This window comes from Amphimedon queenslandica, unplaced genomic scaffold (genome assembly GCF_000090795.2).
Source record: "Amphimedon queenslandica unplaced genomic scaffold, v1.1 AMPQUscaffold_13426, whole genome shotgun sequence".
NCBI lineage: Eukaryota > Metazoa > Porifera > Demospongiae > Haplosclerida > Niphatidae > Amphimedon > Amphimedon queenslandica.
Window position 1 is genome coordinate 109,861 of NW_003546338.1, and position 18,000 is coordinate 127,860.

At 35.1% G+C, this 18,000-nt stretch overlaps 3 protein-coding genes across 3 annotated transcripts in view; 2 read left to right on the plus strand and 1 right to left on the minus strand.

Annotated features, from left to right (window-relative positions):
- The window catches only part of LOC100638722 (ribonucleoside-diphosphate reductase large subunit-like), a 25,079-nt gene extending 20,361 nt beyond the window's left edge, over nucleotides 1–4,718 (plus strand). Inside the window, exons 11-18 of the mRNA XM_003386309.3 lie at nucleotides 964–1,099; nucleotides 1,153–1,218; nucleotides 1,272–1,640; nucleotides 1,770–1,846; nucleotides 2,946–3,081; nucleotides 3,878–3,973; nucleotides 4,040–4,228; nucleotides 4,326–4,718. Coding sequence (XP_003386357.1) covers nucleotides 964–1,099; nucleotides 1,153–1,218; nucleotides 1,272–1,640; nucleotides 1,770–1,846; nucleotides 2,946–3,081; nucleotides 3,878–3,973; nucleotides 4,040–4,228; nucleotides 4,326–4,511 — 1,255 coding nt within the window. The 3' untranslated portion in view covers nucleotides 4,512–4,718. The remainder of the gene's footprint in view (nucleotides 1–963; nucleotides 1,100–1,152; nucleotides 1,219–1,271; nucleotides 1,641–1,769; nucleotides 1,847–2,945; nucleotides 3,082–3,877; nucleotides 3,974–4,039; nucleotides 4,229–4,325) is intronic.
- A 281-nt stretch (nucleotides 4,719–4,999) lies between these two features.
- Nucleotides 5,000–8,848, plus strand: LOC100638851 (ubiquitin carboxyl-terminal hydrolase 8-like). Its single transcript, XM_003386310.2, has 11 exons — nucleotides 5,000–7,180; nucleotides 7,234–7,345; nucleotides 7,398–7,512; nucleotides 7,571–7,669; nucleotides 7,727–7,800; nucleotides 7,855–7,969; nucleotides 8,021–8,102; nucleotides 8,156–8,234; nucleotides 8,287–8,388; nucleotides 8,443–8,566; nucleotides 8,625–8,848. Exons 1-11 carry the CDS (start codon nucleotides 5,171–5,173, stop codon nucleotides 8,719–8,721), a joined length of 3,009 nt encoding a protein of 1,002 aa, XP_003386358.1. The 5' UTR covers nucleotides 5,000–5,170; the 3' UTR covers nucleotides 8,722–8,848.
- A 62-nt stretch (nucleotides 8,849–8,910) lies between these two features.
- LOC109581677 (uncharacterized protein PB18E9.04c-like) lies at nucleotides 8,911–12,368 on the minus strand. Its single transcript, XM_019995992.1, has 6 exons — nucleotides 12,207–12,368; nucleotides 9,873–11,251; nucleotides 9,755–9,814; nucleotides 9,578–9,699; nucleotides 9,097–9,185; nucleotides 8,911–9,043 (listed from the first exon to the last, which is right to left on the minus strand). Exons 1-6 carry the CDS (start codon nucleotides 12,237–12,239, stop codon nucleotides 8,984–8,986), a joined length of 1,743 nt encoding a protein of 580 aa, XP_019851551.1. The 5' UTR covers nucleotides 12,240–12,368; the 3' UTR covers nucleotides 8,911–8,983.
- Between the last annotated feature and the right edge of the window lie 5,632 nt (nucleotides 12,369–18,000).

The window sequence follows — 18,000 nt, forward strand, 5'->3', positions numbered from 1 at the left end:
ATGATATCATGTGTTGGATGTAATATTGTATTGAAGAGGGAAGATCTGGAGAAACACAATGAAGAATCAATGAAGGAACATCTTGATATAGCAATGAAGAAGATTGATGCTCTACAACATTCACACAATCAAAAGGTCTTTATGCTACCTGATTACACAAAGAAGAAAGAAGAAGGTGAGAATTGGGACAGCCCATGTTTCTACACATCACCAGGAGGATACAAGATGTTGTTGCATGTCCGTCCTAATGGAGATGGGTGTTATAAAGGTACACACGTCTCTTGCTTTATTTACCTTAAGAAAGGAAAATATGATGATAGATTGGAGTGGCCATTTCAAGGAGAAGTGACTATTGAACTATTGAATCAACTGGAGGATAAGAATCATTGGGAGGATACTCTATTGTTTGATGAATCAACTGAAGATGGTTGTAAGCAAAGAGATAGTACACTTGGATGGGGTACACCAAACTTTGTATCATATTCTGCATTAAAGTATGATGCTACAAAGAATTTTCAGTATCTCAAAGATGATAGTCTGTACTTCAGAGTTGGTGTAAAGGTTACATCAAAGACAAAGCCATGGCTAGTGACTTGTTAATAGTTAATCATGTGACTACTAATGAACCATTAAGTTATATTAATTTTGTTTTGTTGTGTTTACTCTTTACTTTAAACAGAAATATAGAAATCCATATTTTGGGTTATTTCATGAAACGAAAATGATTCATTTTCCTGTGTCTACATCATTACATGTAATGATAATTTGTTAACTTTTGGTTGCTCTGAGTTCCATGCTGTTTCACAATAAATTATATTAACTATGCACAATTTATACTAGCAATAAAAAATTAATTTAACAAAATAGATAAACCTGCCAGCCTGCAAGATTTTAACATTTATAATATTGGCCATGTATGCATATGCATCAAGTATGATTATTATTATTATTGTTATTTGCTAGGTATGAAGCTGAAGGGAGAGCTCGTACAGTTATTAGGGCACAGAAGCTTTGGTTTGCGATCCTTGAGTCACAGATTGAAACAGGAACCCCATACATGCTTTATAAAGATGCTTGTAACAGGAAGAGTAATCAGAAGGTAGAGAGAATGACTATGTTTAATCTTATTTATGCACATGTATTTTTATTTAGAATCTTGGCACCATCCAGTGCAGTAACTTGTGTACCGAGATAGTTGAATATACAAGTCCTGATGAGGTGGGTGTAGTGAATGGGTGTGGTTAGTTATTAAGTGTTGCACTCCTTTTTAGGTTGCTGTCTGCAATCTAGCCTCTATTGCTCTGCCTCGTTTTGTGTCAGAGGGTCAATTTGACTTCCAGCGTCTCTTTGAGGTTACAAAAGTCATCACTCGCAACCTCAACAGGATCATTGACATCAACTATTACCCAGTACCTGAGGCTCGGACATCAAACCTCCGCCATCGTCCCATTGGTATTGGGGTACAAGGTCTCGCTGACACCTTTATCCTAATGAGGTATTCGTTTGATTGTGAAGAGGCTCAGGAGCTCAATCGGATGATATTCGAGACAATTTATTATGCAGCTTTGACTGCGTCTTGTGAGCTGGCGGGAGAGGAAGGAGTGTATGAGACTTATCATGGCTCACCTGTCAGTCAGGGAGTAAGTCCTAATGCATTGTGTATGATTGTGTATATTGTGTATATGAAGTACCAATGTATTGTGTATGTAAGTACCAATGCATGTGTATGTTAGTGTATGATTATTATTATTATTTTGTTTAATTTGTAGATACTGCAGTATGACATGTGGGATGTGACGCCTTCTGATCTCTGGGACTGGAAGGCACTCAAGGAACAAATAGCAAAGTAAGACACATGTGCATATTAGATGACCATGCAGGATGTAAAATAATCTCTTATTTGCTTAAATTGGCTAATTTATTCCTGCTACAGACATTTGTGATACATGTATTTAAAATTGAGTAGGACTCACTGTGTTATACGTAGCTTTTGTCTCTGGATTGTCAAGTTGCCCTGTATAGGAAATTTGATAAAAATCAAAAGGAGAGGATTCTCCATTTTATAATTTTTTTCTGATGCGTATCCATATTCTTATGTTGCGTAGCAAGTTTTAGCTGATTCCGATCAAATTTAGATTTTTTATGAATTTTTGAAGTTACTCAATAATTGAGTCAAATACCCTGTACTATAGTACAGGGCCTTTGACCCAATATCGTCAAAAATAGATAGGAGAGAATTGTTCATTTTTATAATTTTTTCTGATTTGTATCCATATTCTCTTATGTTGTGTAGCAAGTTTTAGCTGATTCTGATCAAATTTGGATTTTTTATAAATTTTTGAAGTTACTCAAAAATTGAGTCAAATACCCTGTACTATAGTACAGGGCCTTTGACCCGATTTCGTCAAAAATGGATAGGAGAGAATTGTCCATTTTTATAATTTTTTCTGGTGCGTATACATGTTCTTATGTTGTGTTGAAGTTTTGAGCTGATTCCAATCAAATTTAGATTTTTTATGAATTTTTGAAGCTACTTAAAAATTGAGTCAAATACCCTGTACTATAGTACAGGGCCTTTGACCCAATTTCGTCAAAAATAGATAGGAGAGAATTGTCCATTTTTATAATATTTTCTGATACGTATACATGTACATGTTCTTATGTTGTGTTGAAGTTTTGAGCTGATTCCAATCAATGTTTGATTTTTTATGAATTTTTAAAGTTGCTCTAAATCCCATGTACATGTACTACTGTATTGTAGTGCTTGTCAGCTCATAAAGCTGCTTTGTGGGAAACCCTGTCCTTGACTTGATATGAAATACAAATATACAGCATCAGAAAATGAAATAAAATTTTGGAATTTTTAGCCTATTACAAATCATTGTATTGTAATATGTACATACATATAATGTGAGGTTTTAGAATTATGTCTCATTCTCTTGTAGATATGGTATACGTAACAGTCTCCTTGTAGCTCCTATGCCAACAGCCTCCACAGCACAGATACTTGGCAACAATGAGTCCATTGAGCCGTACACTAGCAATATATACTCCAGACGTGTACTCTCTGGAGAGTTTCAGGTTAGAATTATAACTTTAAAATGTACAGCATTATTTTGATTACCTTTGATATTTCATTATTTTGATATTCGCGGCTGCTTATTTTCGCGATTTTTTTCCCGCACTCAGTAATCACCATGACTTTTAATTGAAAAAGCCGCGATACTAATAGCAAAGCACTCTGTTGCAGTGTTCTTAGGTTGTTCTTCTTGCTGTTACTAATCCTTGGTCTCTTTGGAGCTGCTTTCACCAGAGCTACTCTCCTCACTCTGCCTCGCCGTATCTTGGCCGGTTCTTGGGACTCTCCACCTATTTATTGACTTGGGCGTGGTTAATTATCTTCAGCATGTTGACCAGCAAGGATTTCCAGCAAAGAACTCGGAGGTAGAAGTCCATACAAGAAGATAATGGATAGAGAACTGGATGGCTCCAGCTAAAGCTGCTCAAGAATAGATAATTAGCTTCTGAACACTGTAATTGTATAAACACGTGGTCTTATTGTCATAGCAACACTCTATTGGTTTCCATGGTATTTAATTGAACCTTTTTATTAGTTTTTATTATCGTGAAAATAAGCAGCCGCGAATATATCTCGACCTACGGTATTTTGCAGTAAAAGTTTTTGCAAACTGCCTCCAATCTCTATTGCAAAAATTAATTTATGATTTCCTGCAAACGACAATGAAGATTAATTAATAAAATGGCAAAATGAATTTTATAAACATACAAAAATTATAAAAATAAAGTGGTATATACTATATGCACGTAGTATAGCTGTCAATCACTCACACTGATCCACACTCTTGTCTCTCCACAGATTGTCAATTCTCATTTGATGAGGGATCTTAGTGAGAGAGGTTTATGGAATGACGACATGAAGCAAAGACTAATAAAAGACAATGGATCAGTCCAAGTACATTTCAAATTGATACGTACACAGTCATATGCAACCTATCTGGTTCTCTCTCTTTCTCTATAGAATATTCCTGAGATCCCTGATGAACTGAAGGTTCTATACAAGACGGTTTGGGAGATATCTCAGAAGACTCTTATCAACATGGCTGCTGATCGTGGAGCTTACATTGATCAGAGTCAGAGCTTCAATATTCACATGGGGGAGACTAACTTTGGGAAAATGACATCCATGCATTTTTATGGCTGGAAGAAAGTAAGCAACTAAACTGTAAACAGTTTGAAATTTTTGTTACAATTATTTTTATGATACATGCGTTATTATTCACTCTCTCTCTCTCTCTCTCTCTCAGGGTCTCAAAACAGGCATGTATTACTTGAGGACAAGAGCAGCTGCTCAGGCTATTCAATTCACTGTTGATCAGACGGTCATAAAGTCTGCCTCTACTAAAAGTGATGAGATGAAGAAAGAGGAACAAGAAGAAGCAATGATCTGTTCTCTTAAGAACAAGGAGGCTTGTATCTCATGCAGTGCTTGAGGTGGGGGGACACTCTTCATCATAATGCTCTAGACTTTTAAATTATTATACATAACACAAGTACACATAAAAATATTATATTACATGGGAACAATAGCTCTATTTTAAGCCAGCACTATAATTATTATTATTACTAGTTGTAATGAATGATTTTTGATTAAATTTTTCACAATAATAATTACTGTTAAGATCCATTAATGATCATGAAAATCATAGGAAGTAGCTTTTGTATGTAAGGCATGATCCTTTCATAGTGTGCCATTTGAAATACAGTCAAACCTGCCTATTCTGGACACATTGCGACTGTCCTGATGAAAGTGTCCTTATTTCAGAAGTTCATACACATTATAATACTGGGACTGCAACTACCTGTCCTGATTGTAAACGTGTAATAATTATCTACTAGTCCACAATGTCCACAATAGCAGGTTTGACTGTCATTGTTTGAATTTTATATTAATTGATTTGAAGTTTAATTTTTTTTTGCGCATGCGCCGTGCTAATTGCCTCGCTGGTATCCACGGCAATTGCATGGAGGAAGATGCTGTATCTATGGTGCCCAAAACGCTCAGTGGAGAAGAAGGCAAACTGTCATTGCTCTGCTGCTGTGTCTCTCTGGAATTTACTGACGAAAGACGAGTCTTTTTGGTTGCAAAACGATGTTTTCTCACTTTCAACTTGGAGCGTATTCGCCGACTGTTCGACTGATGTATTCAGTTGGAAAATGGGCAGTTAGAAAGGTGAAAGCAGCTATCAAGAAAGGAAAAGATGGTGATGCGACGGAAAAAGTTGTTTTAGCTGCAACTAAAGAGCAGTTACCAGATGATGATGATCTCTCAATGTTCCATAAAGTTACTTTCAGTCCCAGTGTACCATCCTCATTCGTGATGTCTACCGATGCTGACGACGATATGTCCTCCTACAGCGAGAGCGACAGCTCTCTCGAGGAAGCATCTCTAGAACTTAAAGATTTCTTAGATATTTCTCCAGCTATGGAATCTTCGAGTCTTTCCACTATTGTAAGGACCAGGAGTCTAATCGATTTGAGGGAGAAGCCACAGCCGAGTTGCCGTTTGGGGAAATCATTGTCTTTACCTTCGCTAGCAATGAAAGACGCTGAAGAAAAGAATGGTGGTGAAAAGCAATGTCCATGCGAAAGTTTTGCTCAAAAAAGCAGTGAGGATAATGATACGTGTACTGGTCCACCTGCCTCTAGTTTTTACTCTACTCCTACAATTAAGAAAGGAAAGAGCCGCGAAGATTTGCAAGGAGAGAGGCCTAATGAGATAAAGTATCGGTGGACTCTGTCTCTACCCAATGTTAACAAGTATTCTTCTATGTCATCGGCTACTTACGATGAAATGAGCTGTGCTTATTTTTCTTCGGAAGAAGAATACTTTGGGGACTATAGTACTGACTTTGAGATTAAGGAAGCTGTTACAATAGCTCCTTCTTTGACTTCCGTCGTAAAAAAGAAGAACGTGGAAGGAAAGCATCAACCAATGCAGTCATTCTCTCTACCCTCTCTCAATACATGGCAGTCTCGTAACTTCGATGGCAATCTTTCTCTACTTACTTCAATGCGACAGAAGTCTCAATCGTTAAACCTTCATTTTCCAGTCAAACAGAATATATCGTTTCCTGGAGCATCAAGGCCACTGTCTTGGCTTACTAAAAATGAAAGTAAAGCTGCTAGCTCTCCTACTAGGAGTCCTCCTATATGGAAGATTAAAGAGTGGGAAATAGAGTCATGGTTTCCAACATGTACTGCTACAGCTCCCCAAGTATTGCAGAGGAGGTCTTTCTCTGAGCCTTACTTAGGAAAATCAAGCACTATACGATTGAAATTTAGCTACTCACTACCCAAACTGCACTCCTTCTCTAGTGGCTACATGTCACAGAAACGCTCTCCTAATCCCTCAATTTCCTCTCTATTGAAGTATAGCTCAAGGCTTGCAGTTACTGGAGCTCAAATATTTTCTGAAGATGAAGATAAAGCATGCAATTCTACTGCTGAAGAGAAGGCATGCCCTACTGATACAAAATATCAACTTGTTACTGTTGAGCAGAAGGCATGCCCTACTACTTCCAGTGTTCAACCTGTTACTATTAATGAGAAGGCACACTCTACCGTTATAAGTGTTCGACACTTTACTGTTGAAGAGAAGGTATATCCTACTATTGAAACTGCTGAACGTGTTTATATTGAAGAGGAGACTAAAGAGAAGGAATCTTCTACTAATACGAGTGCTCAACCTACTACTAAAGGGAAGAAATCTTCTACTAATACGAGTTCTCAACCTACTACTAAAGGGAAGGAATCTTCTACTAATACGAGTTCTCAACCTACTACTAAAGAGAAGGAATCTTCTACTAATACGAGTTCTCAACCTACTACTAAAGGGAAGGAATCTTCTACTAATACGAGTGCTCAACCTACTACTAAAGAGAAGGATTCTTCTACTAATACGAGTTCTCAACCTACTACTAAAGGGAAGGAATCTTCTACTAATACGAGTGCTCAACCTACTACTAAAAAGAAGGAATCTTCTACTAATAGTAAAGATGCTGATCCGAGCATTCAATCTACTAATAATAAAGAAATAATTCTTCAACCAGAAGTACCCAAATTGGGTGGATTGATAGGACTAAAGAATTCAAAAAACTCTGTAAGTCAAATAAATGCTTTTGTTACATTAGAGATTAACTTGTACTCTTTTAGTGCTATTTAAATGCAGTATTGCAGTGCGTCAGTCATACAACGAAACTGACTGATTACTTTTTGTCTGGTGAAGCTAAAAAGGAACCTGGTTACTCGAGTAAAATAATTGGAGGTAAAATAATTCTTGTAATCATTATTGTCATTTTTAATTCTGTTACCAATAGCTTACAATAGTTTCTTAAAAGATATGTGGATGCCTAAAGAAAATACTAAAGCTGTATTGCCTCGCCGCATTCGCGCAGCTCTAACACCCTCCATTGATATCCTTCAGGAAAATGGGTAAGTATAATGAATTAGTATAGTCATAGCAATTAATGACTTTGTTTCTTATTTACAGTCAAGAAGATGCTCAAGAGTTTCTTCAGTATTTATTGCCTTGTCTTCATGATCACATTAATAAACCTCCTTTGGATTCTCCAAGAACCAAAGCACTCAAGTGGGTCAAATTTAAACCATCAAAATAAAACAAGATTTATATTTGCTTGTTTTTTAGAAGAAATAATGGTTTGATAAGTATTACTCCTCCTGTGCCAATCTCTTCAGAATTTATGAAAAGTTGCTTTTCAGGTATTGTCTTTATTTGTGCCATTACTTAAAATTTATTCCTGTATTTCATTTTAGAACTATTTATGGGTCAGACTAAGAGCAGCCTCACTTGTCACAAGTGCAGTAGAACCTCATCAAGTGTTGAAAGCTTCTGGAATCTTTCCCTACCACTTCCTACAAAAGGCTTATTGTTAGTTAACTTCAATCATTATATTTTAAAACTTGTCATGTGATATTATAGTAGCAAGTATGTTTCATTCACATTGTCGGATTGTTTCCGACTATTTGCAGCTGAGGAGAAACTTATAAAAGAGAACAGACCTGTGAGTTTATACCATTATTAGCTTTAACTGTCACACTACCATTCACTTTACAGAGGTGTAGTAAATGTGGTACCCTGCAGAACTTCAGTAAGAAACTGGAAGTTCAAAAGTTCCCTGAATCCTTCATATTACGTAAGGAGATTACAACATGTACTACTATCGCTTTATGTTTAAAACTTTTCAGATCTCAAGAGGTTTTCATTTCAAGATGGTCACCTTGTCAAACTGACCTCAGCAGTAAAGGTTCCCACTACACTGAGTGTAAAAGAAATAGCAGCAGATAAAGGTATGTACTATGTACACCCACTATCTCATGTATTACCCTCAATTTACTGCATAGAATCTGCTAAATCATTTTATTATGAACTCTATGGTGTTATTCATCATTCTGGTTATTTGGATGGTGGCCATTATCAGGCTGACTGCAAGCACAATGGCAAATGGTATAATTTCAATGATGACATGTAAGTTCAACTATAATACTAATGCTCCTTATGATTTTATTGTATTCTAATCTTGTAGTGTATCTAAAAAGAGTACTGCTGAGATAACAGTCCCTTCATCCTCTCCTTATTTATTATTTTATGAGAAGAAGCAATTTGAAGTGAAGGCCTCATGAGCTTACGCTATAGAAATGTATTATAATAAACTGACTTCATTTCAAATAATTTAAGTACTAGTACTCTGACATGCAAATAATTATACATACACACATGTAGTGAGTATACATGTAATTAATTTAGCTATTATTACTGTTAATTATTATTAGTTTAAAAATAAAAAAAAATAATTATTGTAAAATAGAAAAATCGTGAGAACTTGTGAAAAATCCAAAAATCAAAGATGAGTATTATATTTGAGGTGTTCTTTCTAACAAAAAATTAAAATAAAATTTTAGCAGCTGTTTTCTTAGCAACAGAAAGTAATGGCTGGTGAACTATCTGTAATGCATAATAATGATAGTCAGTAGGAAGCTATAATAATTATTACTGACCTGACGACTGGCTCTCGTTTGTTTAGAGAATTGGGGAGGAGTCCATGGCACATCAAAAAAGCTTAGTTCCTTTGGAAGCACATTAGAACCTAGAAAAAAAATTTAAGCAACTTTAAAAATTCATAAAAAATTCAAACTTGATCGGAATCAGCTCAAAGTTGAAACACAACATAAATGGAGGATTTTTTGTGATTTTTGTCAAATACCCTATACCACTATACAATAGTACAGGATTATTGGCCCAAATTTTAAGCAACTGACAATCTACTGACAAGAAGTTGCATGAGCAATATATCAAAATCATGTAGGACGCTCTGTCCAGCTGTTTCATAAAAATGGCAACAATACTCAGACACAATGTCTGAACATTAACAGAACACGTAATTTTAGGCTCTAGAGCAATATACATAAATCCTGTGCCGGAAACCATGAATTAAATGGTTCAAACTTCCTGCCTAGCACAAGGTTAATTGTTGCTTACTTCTTAGACAGAGATACAAGAGAAAATCTTCAGTTTTAGGGACTTCTTTAGCTACCAGCAGCTCATCAGATATGAATGACACTGACTCAATTTCATTGACATTATTATTACAGCTACTACTACTGTTGTAAAAATAACAAAAATCTAAGTACACACCATGCATATAGTAAGCCTTACATTGCTCTTGTTGGTGTAGTATTGACAGGAAATTTTCTTTGTGCTTGAAACCCACATATACTTTAGAAAGAATAATACAATCACAAAGTATAATAATGAGCATTATGTCAACTCTCACCTTAAAGGTGATCTCTCAACAGGGGGTGTTGTTGATTCAACTTTTAGACTCTTCTTGTCAGCTTCATCTAATGAAACCTGCTTCTCTTTCTCTTCTTCAGTGACTGTCTCTTCGACAGATTTTGACTTCTTACTTTTAGACTCTGGTGTTTTTGGGATAGTCTGTACAGACATGTTTGCAGGTGTGGCCGTCTTCTTACTGCTACTAGGTGACTTTTTAACTGGAGTCTTTCTAATTTTAGTTGGCGTCTTCTTAAGAATCTTTTTGATAGGAGTTTTTCTAATATGTGCACATGCAGTCTTCTTAGCTATCGCTGGTGGTGGGGTCTTTCCATGATGAGGAGAAGTTTTCTTATTTGGTGGAGTAGAAGAGGAAACTGCATCTTTAAGAGAAGAGGTTTTAGGACTCTTCAAAGAGGAGAGTGCTTTTTTAACAGGAGTAGTAGAAGATGGACTCCCTGCAGAAGGAGATGGTGTCTTTTTAAAGAGTTTCTTTTGAACTCTAGGAGATGGTGTCCTCTTGCTCTGAGCTGGTGATGTCTTAATGATTAGTTTGTCATCATTGGAGATGACATACATAAGAGGAGCCTTCTTGAGGATACCCTTTGATGATCTGCCTTTTGATGATGGTGATGATGCATCCTTCTTTTTATTTTTGCGTGTCAAATCCTCCGGCAAAGTTTTAGAAGAAGACAGAGCATGGCATGGCTGAACCTTCTCTTTGGTATAAGCTGTTTTCTTAGCAGGCAAACAATCACCAGATTTTGACTTTCTTTTTCGACTAGTTTTCGTGGTAGGCTCGGTATTTTTCTTCTTTTTGTATACACCTGAAATGAACTCAATATCAGAAGTAGAAGAGCTGGTCTCATCTTCGTCAGACAAAATAACAAAAATATCTTCTTTCATGAGCTCTAGAGGAGGAGGAGGGACATAAGCTGAAGACGGTCGCAAGGAAGGTTTAGAAGAACTATTAGTAGCGACTTCTCCCTTAGTCTTACCATCCTTTTGTTTAGTATAAGGAGATGCACCTTTTTCTTTTACTACACTCTGTTCTTGCTTCTCCCTTAATCCAATTAATGGACTCTTAATCTTGAGTGCAATATTAGGAGATGCACCTTTTTCTTTTACTCCACTTTGTTTTTGTTTTTCCCTTAATCCAGTGATTGGACTTTTAGGAGATGCACCTTTTCCTTTTACTCCACTTTGTTCTTGTTTTTCTCTTAGTCCAGTGATTGGACTCTTAGTCTTGAGTGTTCTTGGTGAACAGCGCTGTTTTTGTGACTTAGTTTTCGAAGTGGATCGTGCTTTTGCTTCGAGTAAAGACTGTCTCAAAGCTCTTTCAATGTCTTTCTGTTCCTGATGTGACACTCGATCATTGTTCTGGTCAAATTTAAAAATAGCACAATAATGAATTTTGATAAAATGTAATAAAATATGATTTTTACAAACTTTCAGAATGCTTATAATAGCACAACCTTTTTATTTTAAAGTTATATTGTACCACAGGGTGCCTTTTTTTGAGGGCTGTAGATTTCGCAAATTCAACTTTCAGGAATTTATACCATTTGCCATCTTGTACCGAGTACCGTATTAATTTGATTTTAGCGGAAGTAATTTTGGCAAATTTTTTTAAAATCGCGAAATCCACAAAATTTACAGCCCTGAAAAAAAGGTGTTCTACAGTACATTAAATTTATTTTAGTAATTTTGTTAAATATTGAAATTATTATAATATCATGATGAATTTTTAAAGTTGCTTAAATAAATGTACAAAATTGTACAGGGTCTTCAAACAGATTTTTCAACTATTTTGAAAATTAATCAAAAAAATTAATTTTGATTAGAATCCACTCAAAAATTCTAGGCAATATAAGAGCATGTACATGCATATGCATCAGAAAAAATTATAACAATGGAGAATTTTTTTCTTAGAAAATTTGGCTTTGACCCAAATTTTAGAGCACCTTAAAAAACTTGTAAAAAATCTCGTTTTGATAATTAGGTCAAAGTTTCTATAGAACATTAGTATGTACATGTATATGCATAAAAAATATAATAAAAATGGAGAATTCTCAACATGTCATTTTTGATGAGATTTGGCCAAAGTCACTGTACTATATATAGTACAGGGACTTTAGAGCAATTTTAAAAAATTGTAAAATATTCAATTTTGACTAAAATCTGCTCAAAATTAATAGGATTTGCAGAAAAAATCAGGAAGTATCAATAACATCATTTGGGGTCTGATATATACTGTTATCATAATTTTTCATGCTCACCCGAATAAATTAATATTATTTTTGTACACTAGGCATATGTATAATTTTAATCTCACTATAGATCTCTTAGATATAGTCCTTTTGCTCATTACAGAACCAAATCACGTCCAATAAATCCTTCAGTCCTAAAACCTTTAATCCTCGCTCGAACTGCCCCTGTATTCTTTATTCCTCACTAGCTTAAATCCGAGGCAGTCATGTCCTTTTGTTGTCCCAGCCCAGTTAATTTAATAATTTAAGTCATTGGGTGTGTCTGTACTCTGTAGACATGCCTTTTCATGAATATAATTAAGGATTATACCGATAGGCTTACTTAACAGCTCATTATTCTTATTTCTAGCAGGCATTTGCACCATATCTCAAAAATTCATGCGTAAAATTTTATGCCACCTGGTTAACACTTAAAAGGTGTGAAAAAGATTATAGTTTAAATAAGGAAGTCGAGCAGATTTTTTGACTGATGACATGTATGCATGATAAAGTACTAGCCCAGACTACAGTTGAGCACCTATTTGCGGCCTTCACAACAAATAATAATTAGCAATGATTAATAATATTATTATAAACAAAGGAAATTTTAATATTTACAATAGTAACCAGAAAAAATTAACAACAAAAATCAATTAAATCAGGCAGTGTTCCTGGAACTGAATGAGTTTCGATAGGCTGGACGGAGGAGAAGCAAACTGGAGGAAAGGATGACGGAGTAATTCACTAGCAGTTGCTCTCTCCTCAATATTATACACAAGAGCCTTTGATAAGAAATTACAAAGATATGGAGATATCTACATGTACATAGGAAGAGAAAAAAAGAAGGGAATTTTAATAACATATATTTTCGTATTAATCCAACTTGATTCTAAATCCAACAACAAAACTACTAAATAGCCCATTTCAGTTGCAGCCATTTGGATAAATTGATCTTTAGAAAAAAATTTTTAAATCATAAAAAATCCAATTTTAATTGGAATCAGCTCAAAATTTATGCACAAAAGAAGTATATGCATCAGAAAATGTAATAAATTCTCTTGTAGCAAAATACCCTTCACCATAGTATAAGGTCTTTGACAAAAAATTTGATTCATTGTCCCTCCTTTCCTACCTGCACACCCAGCATCAGCAATAATTTAATTAAGTTTTAATTAACTAATTTAACTGTTGATGCAGGCATATTCGTACACTATAGATTGATAATGCAATAAAATTTCAGTGAATATTAATGAAGCCACACACCCTTCATAAGTACGCGTGCAAAGGAAGAATGTGGCTTTAAAATCATTAAGAATTTTGATCAGAATCTAACAAAGGTGAAAATCAAACAATTAGCTAGTGGCAATCTGATACTGTTATTACCATGCTCACGCATGCCAAAATATAAAACATTCATCTCACTAATAATTTCTTATTCTTAGACTAAAATTTGACATAAACTAGACTATGAATCAGGCCTGTAGCCAGGGTTACAAAAAGGGGGGTGACAAAATATGAGTTACATGAAATGAGGGTGACAAAGTATGAGTTACATGAAATGGGGTGACAAAGTATGAGTTACATGAAATGGGGGGTGACAAGTTGGACTGGATGCACATAAAATACCAAAATACATGTTTGATTTAAGCAAACAAACAAAGGTACTAACTCAAAAGGGGGGTGACATGTCACCCCAATCACCCCCCCCTGGCTACGGGCCTGTGAATCTGAGTCTACTCCTTTCACTAATCATAGTTGATGAAGTGCAAAAAGCCTTAAATCTCGCCTTAACTAGATTCTAAAATCTTCAACCCTCGCTAAGGCTCACTTGAAATATTCTACTAGGAAAAATATTCTTGTGCTGCTCACTCACTGCCTGCCATCTATGCTGTCATCATCATAGTCTTATACCATAGATTTATGCTGCCATTAGACTCTACGATGCGCGGATGCGGGCGTGTGCGGGAGGCCGCGGAAAAGAAGAGGGGCTTTTCGTTATCCTCAATTCCTCATGTTGCGAAGAAGCAGAATGGAAGACGAAGATGGTAAACTTTTATTATAATAAAACAATACTTTTACATAATATTTTTCCTTTTCAGAGGCACTGGTCTCAAAGTTTTGTATTAAGCTGTCAGGTCTACCAAATAGCACTTCGAGTGAAAACATAAAAGATTGCTTGTGCTATCAATGTGAATGCGATGTGAAGAAAGTCATTTTACAGGGGAATATTGCCTATGTTTTTATAATAGTAAAAGGTAAGATAAATTTAGAAGGCTTAATTGAGCCAATTTAGATGCATACATAATGCTGGTAGGACACTGCCCAGTGTTTTTTCAATGCATTTGTTTTAAAATTTGGCAAAAATTTTTTTTGAGCAGTGTCTTGTAACTGGTGTTACAAGCAGAAGTCATGTAGAGTAAGTCGGGGCTATTTCGTCCGGGAGCTATCCGTCCCTCTATATAAAGGAATGAGAAATTTGTGTGTAGCATGGTGCCAAGGGTCGGAATACTGAGCTCTGCCTAGTTAGTCCTACTTTTTCTATTATAACTTTCTAAGTGTAGCAGATACAGAACTGAGAGCAAGACAGATCAATTCAACAGAGAAATATCTTTTTTACAGTACCAAGCAACAGCTTGATATTTAAGGCCTTTTCACACTGGCCAAAGTAATGCACATTAATTGTGTTCACACTAGACTGGTTTCAAATCAATGCGCATCACTCTGACTTCGATCAATGTAAACCAATGGCAACAAGAACACAAAATGATACATAATTCAGCTGCTAGTATGAACATGATCAATGCAGATTATTTCAGCTGTATCAACAAAGTGCATCAAAGTGCTTTAAAAACTGTGCCAGTGTGAAAAGGCCTTTAAATAGCAAAGGTGAAAGAAGCAGGCAAATAATTAGTCTTTCTTCAGGTCGGAATAGCCCCAAAATACCGGTCACTTTATCTACAGTAACTTTGCTTATATTAATGATGACTAGATAGAATAGACTTAGTACAACACAATGTTGGTTAAAATGAGTAGATAAGAGCAACAAGAAGTGAGTTATGACTTCGTAAATATTTAATTAGATCATAGTGCAAAAACCGGTGGAAATACCCCCGAGTGGCTCTAATAAACAATGTTGAATGCATAGACATGATTTGCTGTGTTCAGAACTTGCATATGGAGGAGTTTCTGAAGCTTACTGTGATAGACATATACATATATATATATATATATGTATGTATGTATGTATGTATGTATGTATGTATAGTTAGGAGATAAGCCTCATTTACCTTAAAATCAGCTAAAAGCTTGTGGCTTGTCCTTTGGACAATATGCTTGGAAATGGATCCAAGTGAAATCAAAATAATAAATCTCAACTTGATAGGAAGAAATTAAAGCCATGCATGCATAACTTTGGATCCAGGCCATTCGTACAAATTAATTTTAATGTGATGAAGTAGATGCACCAAACTGCTTTTGATTCTTAATTCAGCATTATATTTGCATACCAGCATAAAGCAATAAAGTGGTTTAAGTTCTACATGATGTACTTGTTTTGACCCAAAATGACAATGAAACTGTGGTGATGTAGATAAAGTAAACAGTTATGGTATGTAATTTCCTGGAATAGCAAGTGCACCGATGAATCTATTTTAGATTAGTTAAGCAAAATTATTTTTAAGGTTTGGAGTACTACCATGCTATAGATCAAAATCATTGATTTTAAATTTTAATCATCAAAATCCTCATGAGCTGTGTATTAATTTTCAGTTAGATATTGCAGACATTTATTTTAAAACTGAAAATTGAAGTGACAATTAAAAGAAATTGTAACAGTTGTATCAGTCATTGTTCATTTTTATGTCATTTATAATATAGATATTGATGAACTTTTGGAAAAAAATTACACTATTAAGGAAACACTGATAGAAGTCTCACTTTATAATGATCAACTGGAACTTCAGTTGGACACTATAGAAGTAATTGGAGATGATGACACTGAAACACTTAAATTTTATTTTGGTGGAAAGAGATCTGGAGGAAATAGAACCAAATCAGTTGAATCTGTGACAAAAGTTGACACAAATGTTGTGCATGTCAAGTTCAAATCAGTAGATGGTACGTATTTACCATATACACCCCCTAGGCTCTAAAAAGACTACTTTCAATAAATCATTTATGGTAGCCACCCGTAAGAAGCGCTCCACATCAAAGGCTGATCAAAGCCAAAGGTGCCAAAATCATAGTGAAGCATAGCAAGAAAACTAATGCTGCAGCAAGGGTTATCTAATCTATATGATGTAGTCTGGCCTCCATACTTTCCATAAATGCTGCCATGTACCTTATAACGCTCAGGCGGTATTGCTACCCTTAATATTTCTGAAGCCTCCTTGCCATCAGTAATTTGCATTGTGGGTGGATACCGTATGTGAAAAGATTATTTATTATAGATGAATAATCAATATTGCAATCTGAAATAGCCTTAGTGCTTAGGGGGTATATAGAGCTTTACTTTTGTTGAGCAAAACTCTTGCAGATTTTTAAAAATTAATTTTTGTGGAAATAATTTTTGTGGATTTTTCATACCTTTATTTTATGTGATTGACCTTGCAGAACTTTTTGCAATTACAATAATCAGAAAAATTACAAACATTTTGCTTCTCAAAAGTGAAGCACTTTCAACCATACAGCAGGTTATTTTTATGGCGTTTTTTGTGGTTTTTATGATTTTGGGGCTTACCATGAAATTTAAACTCATAAAATCATTGAAGTACCATCCTATTTCAGGCTATGTAAACTGTCAACCACGGAAATTAAAACTACAAATTGCCCCACTAGGAGCAAACCATGAAATATTAAACCCACAAAAATAACCTGCTATATGCTATTTATACACTGGATTTAATTGTTAACATTTTATTATAGATGCTGCTGCTGTTATTGCTCAAGAAAAGCATCTGATTACTGGAGGATCACAAATTCAAGTGCGCTATGCTCGAGTCCCAGATTCAGAAAAATATGAGAGGGACAAAATTCTTATTAAAAACATTCCAAAACAAATGAAACAGAGAACTCTAATTGCTTTAATTGAAGGTTGCCTTGATTTAGAATTTAAGAGCGAATTTACATTAAGCTTACAGGCACCTTTAGCACTTTTGTTATTTTCTTGTCACTATAATGAGAAAGGTAAGCAGTATAATAACCAATAAATTAATTTATATGTTTTCGTGGCAGAACTACAGAAAATGGCAGAAAATCTGGCATCACAGCAAATAAATGGGAATTATTTGAGTGCTGATCTTTGTGACATTAATCACAGCATCATTGTATCTGGTATAAGTGAAGAAAAAATTGTTGGAAATGATTTGGCACTTCAATTGTACTTTGAAACTTCTAGTAGTGGAGGAGGAGAAAATACTGTACAGATGCTCACACCAACAAAATTTAAAATTAATTTTAAGGATCCTTCAGGTATATTGTATATTTTTGCTTAATTTTTATTTAAAATGCTTTCAGTTATTTCAGAAGTCCTCAAAAAGAAGCATGAGAAGCTAGGTCCAAACATTGTGGTAGAAGTGTACAGTGTCCTTGATGAAATTAATGAGAGCACAGAAGAGAAAAGTAAATTCGATGATGGGGGAGAATTTGTCTTGCAGAAAGAGACTCAAAGTGCCAAAGAAAAAAATGAAGAAAGTAATGGATTTGCTAGTGAGCATCATTTACCTTCCCTGCTTGAGCCTCCAGTATGTCAACAGTGGGATCCTCTTATTCTTAAATATGTTCGCAATAGATGTATTACTTCAATTAAAAATATCGAAGAAGAGCTTTGCGTGTCTATTGAGTTTAGTGATTGTGAAACAATCAGTGTATCTCCTACAATGG

What these genes read in the sequence shown, in the direction of transcription:
- LOC100638851 (XM_003386310.2), top strand. Translation starts at nt 5,171, where the DNA reads ATGTTTTCTCACTTTCAACTTGGAGCGTATTCGCCGACTGTTCGACTG. An exon ending in GATATCCTTCAGGAAAATGG is followed by an intron (nt 7,513 to 7,570) that starts GTAAGTATAATG and finishes TCTTATTTACAG; the next exon opens with TCAAGAAGATGCTCAAGAGT. An exon ending in AGAAATAGCAGCAGATAAAG is followed by an intron (nt 8,389 to 8,442) that starts GTATGTACTATG and finishes TTTACTGCATAG; the next exon opens with AATCTGCTAAATCATTTTAT.
- LOC109581677 (XM_019995992.1), bottom strand. Translation starts at nt 12,239, where the DNA reads ATGAGCAAAAGGACTATATCTAAGAGATCTATA. An exon ending in CTATATCTAAGAGATCTATA is followed by an intron (nt 11,252 to 12,206) that starts GTGAGATTAAAA and finishes AAATTTGACCAG; the next exon opens with AACAATGATCGAGTGTCACA. An exon ending in GTTGAGAGATCACCTTTAAG is followed by an intron (nt 9,815 to 9,872) that starts GTGAGAGTTGAC and finishes TTCTTTCTAAAG; the next exon opens with TATATGTGGGTTTCAAGCAC.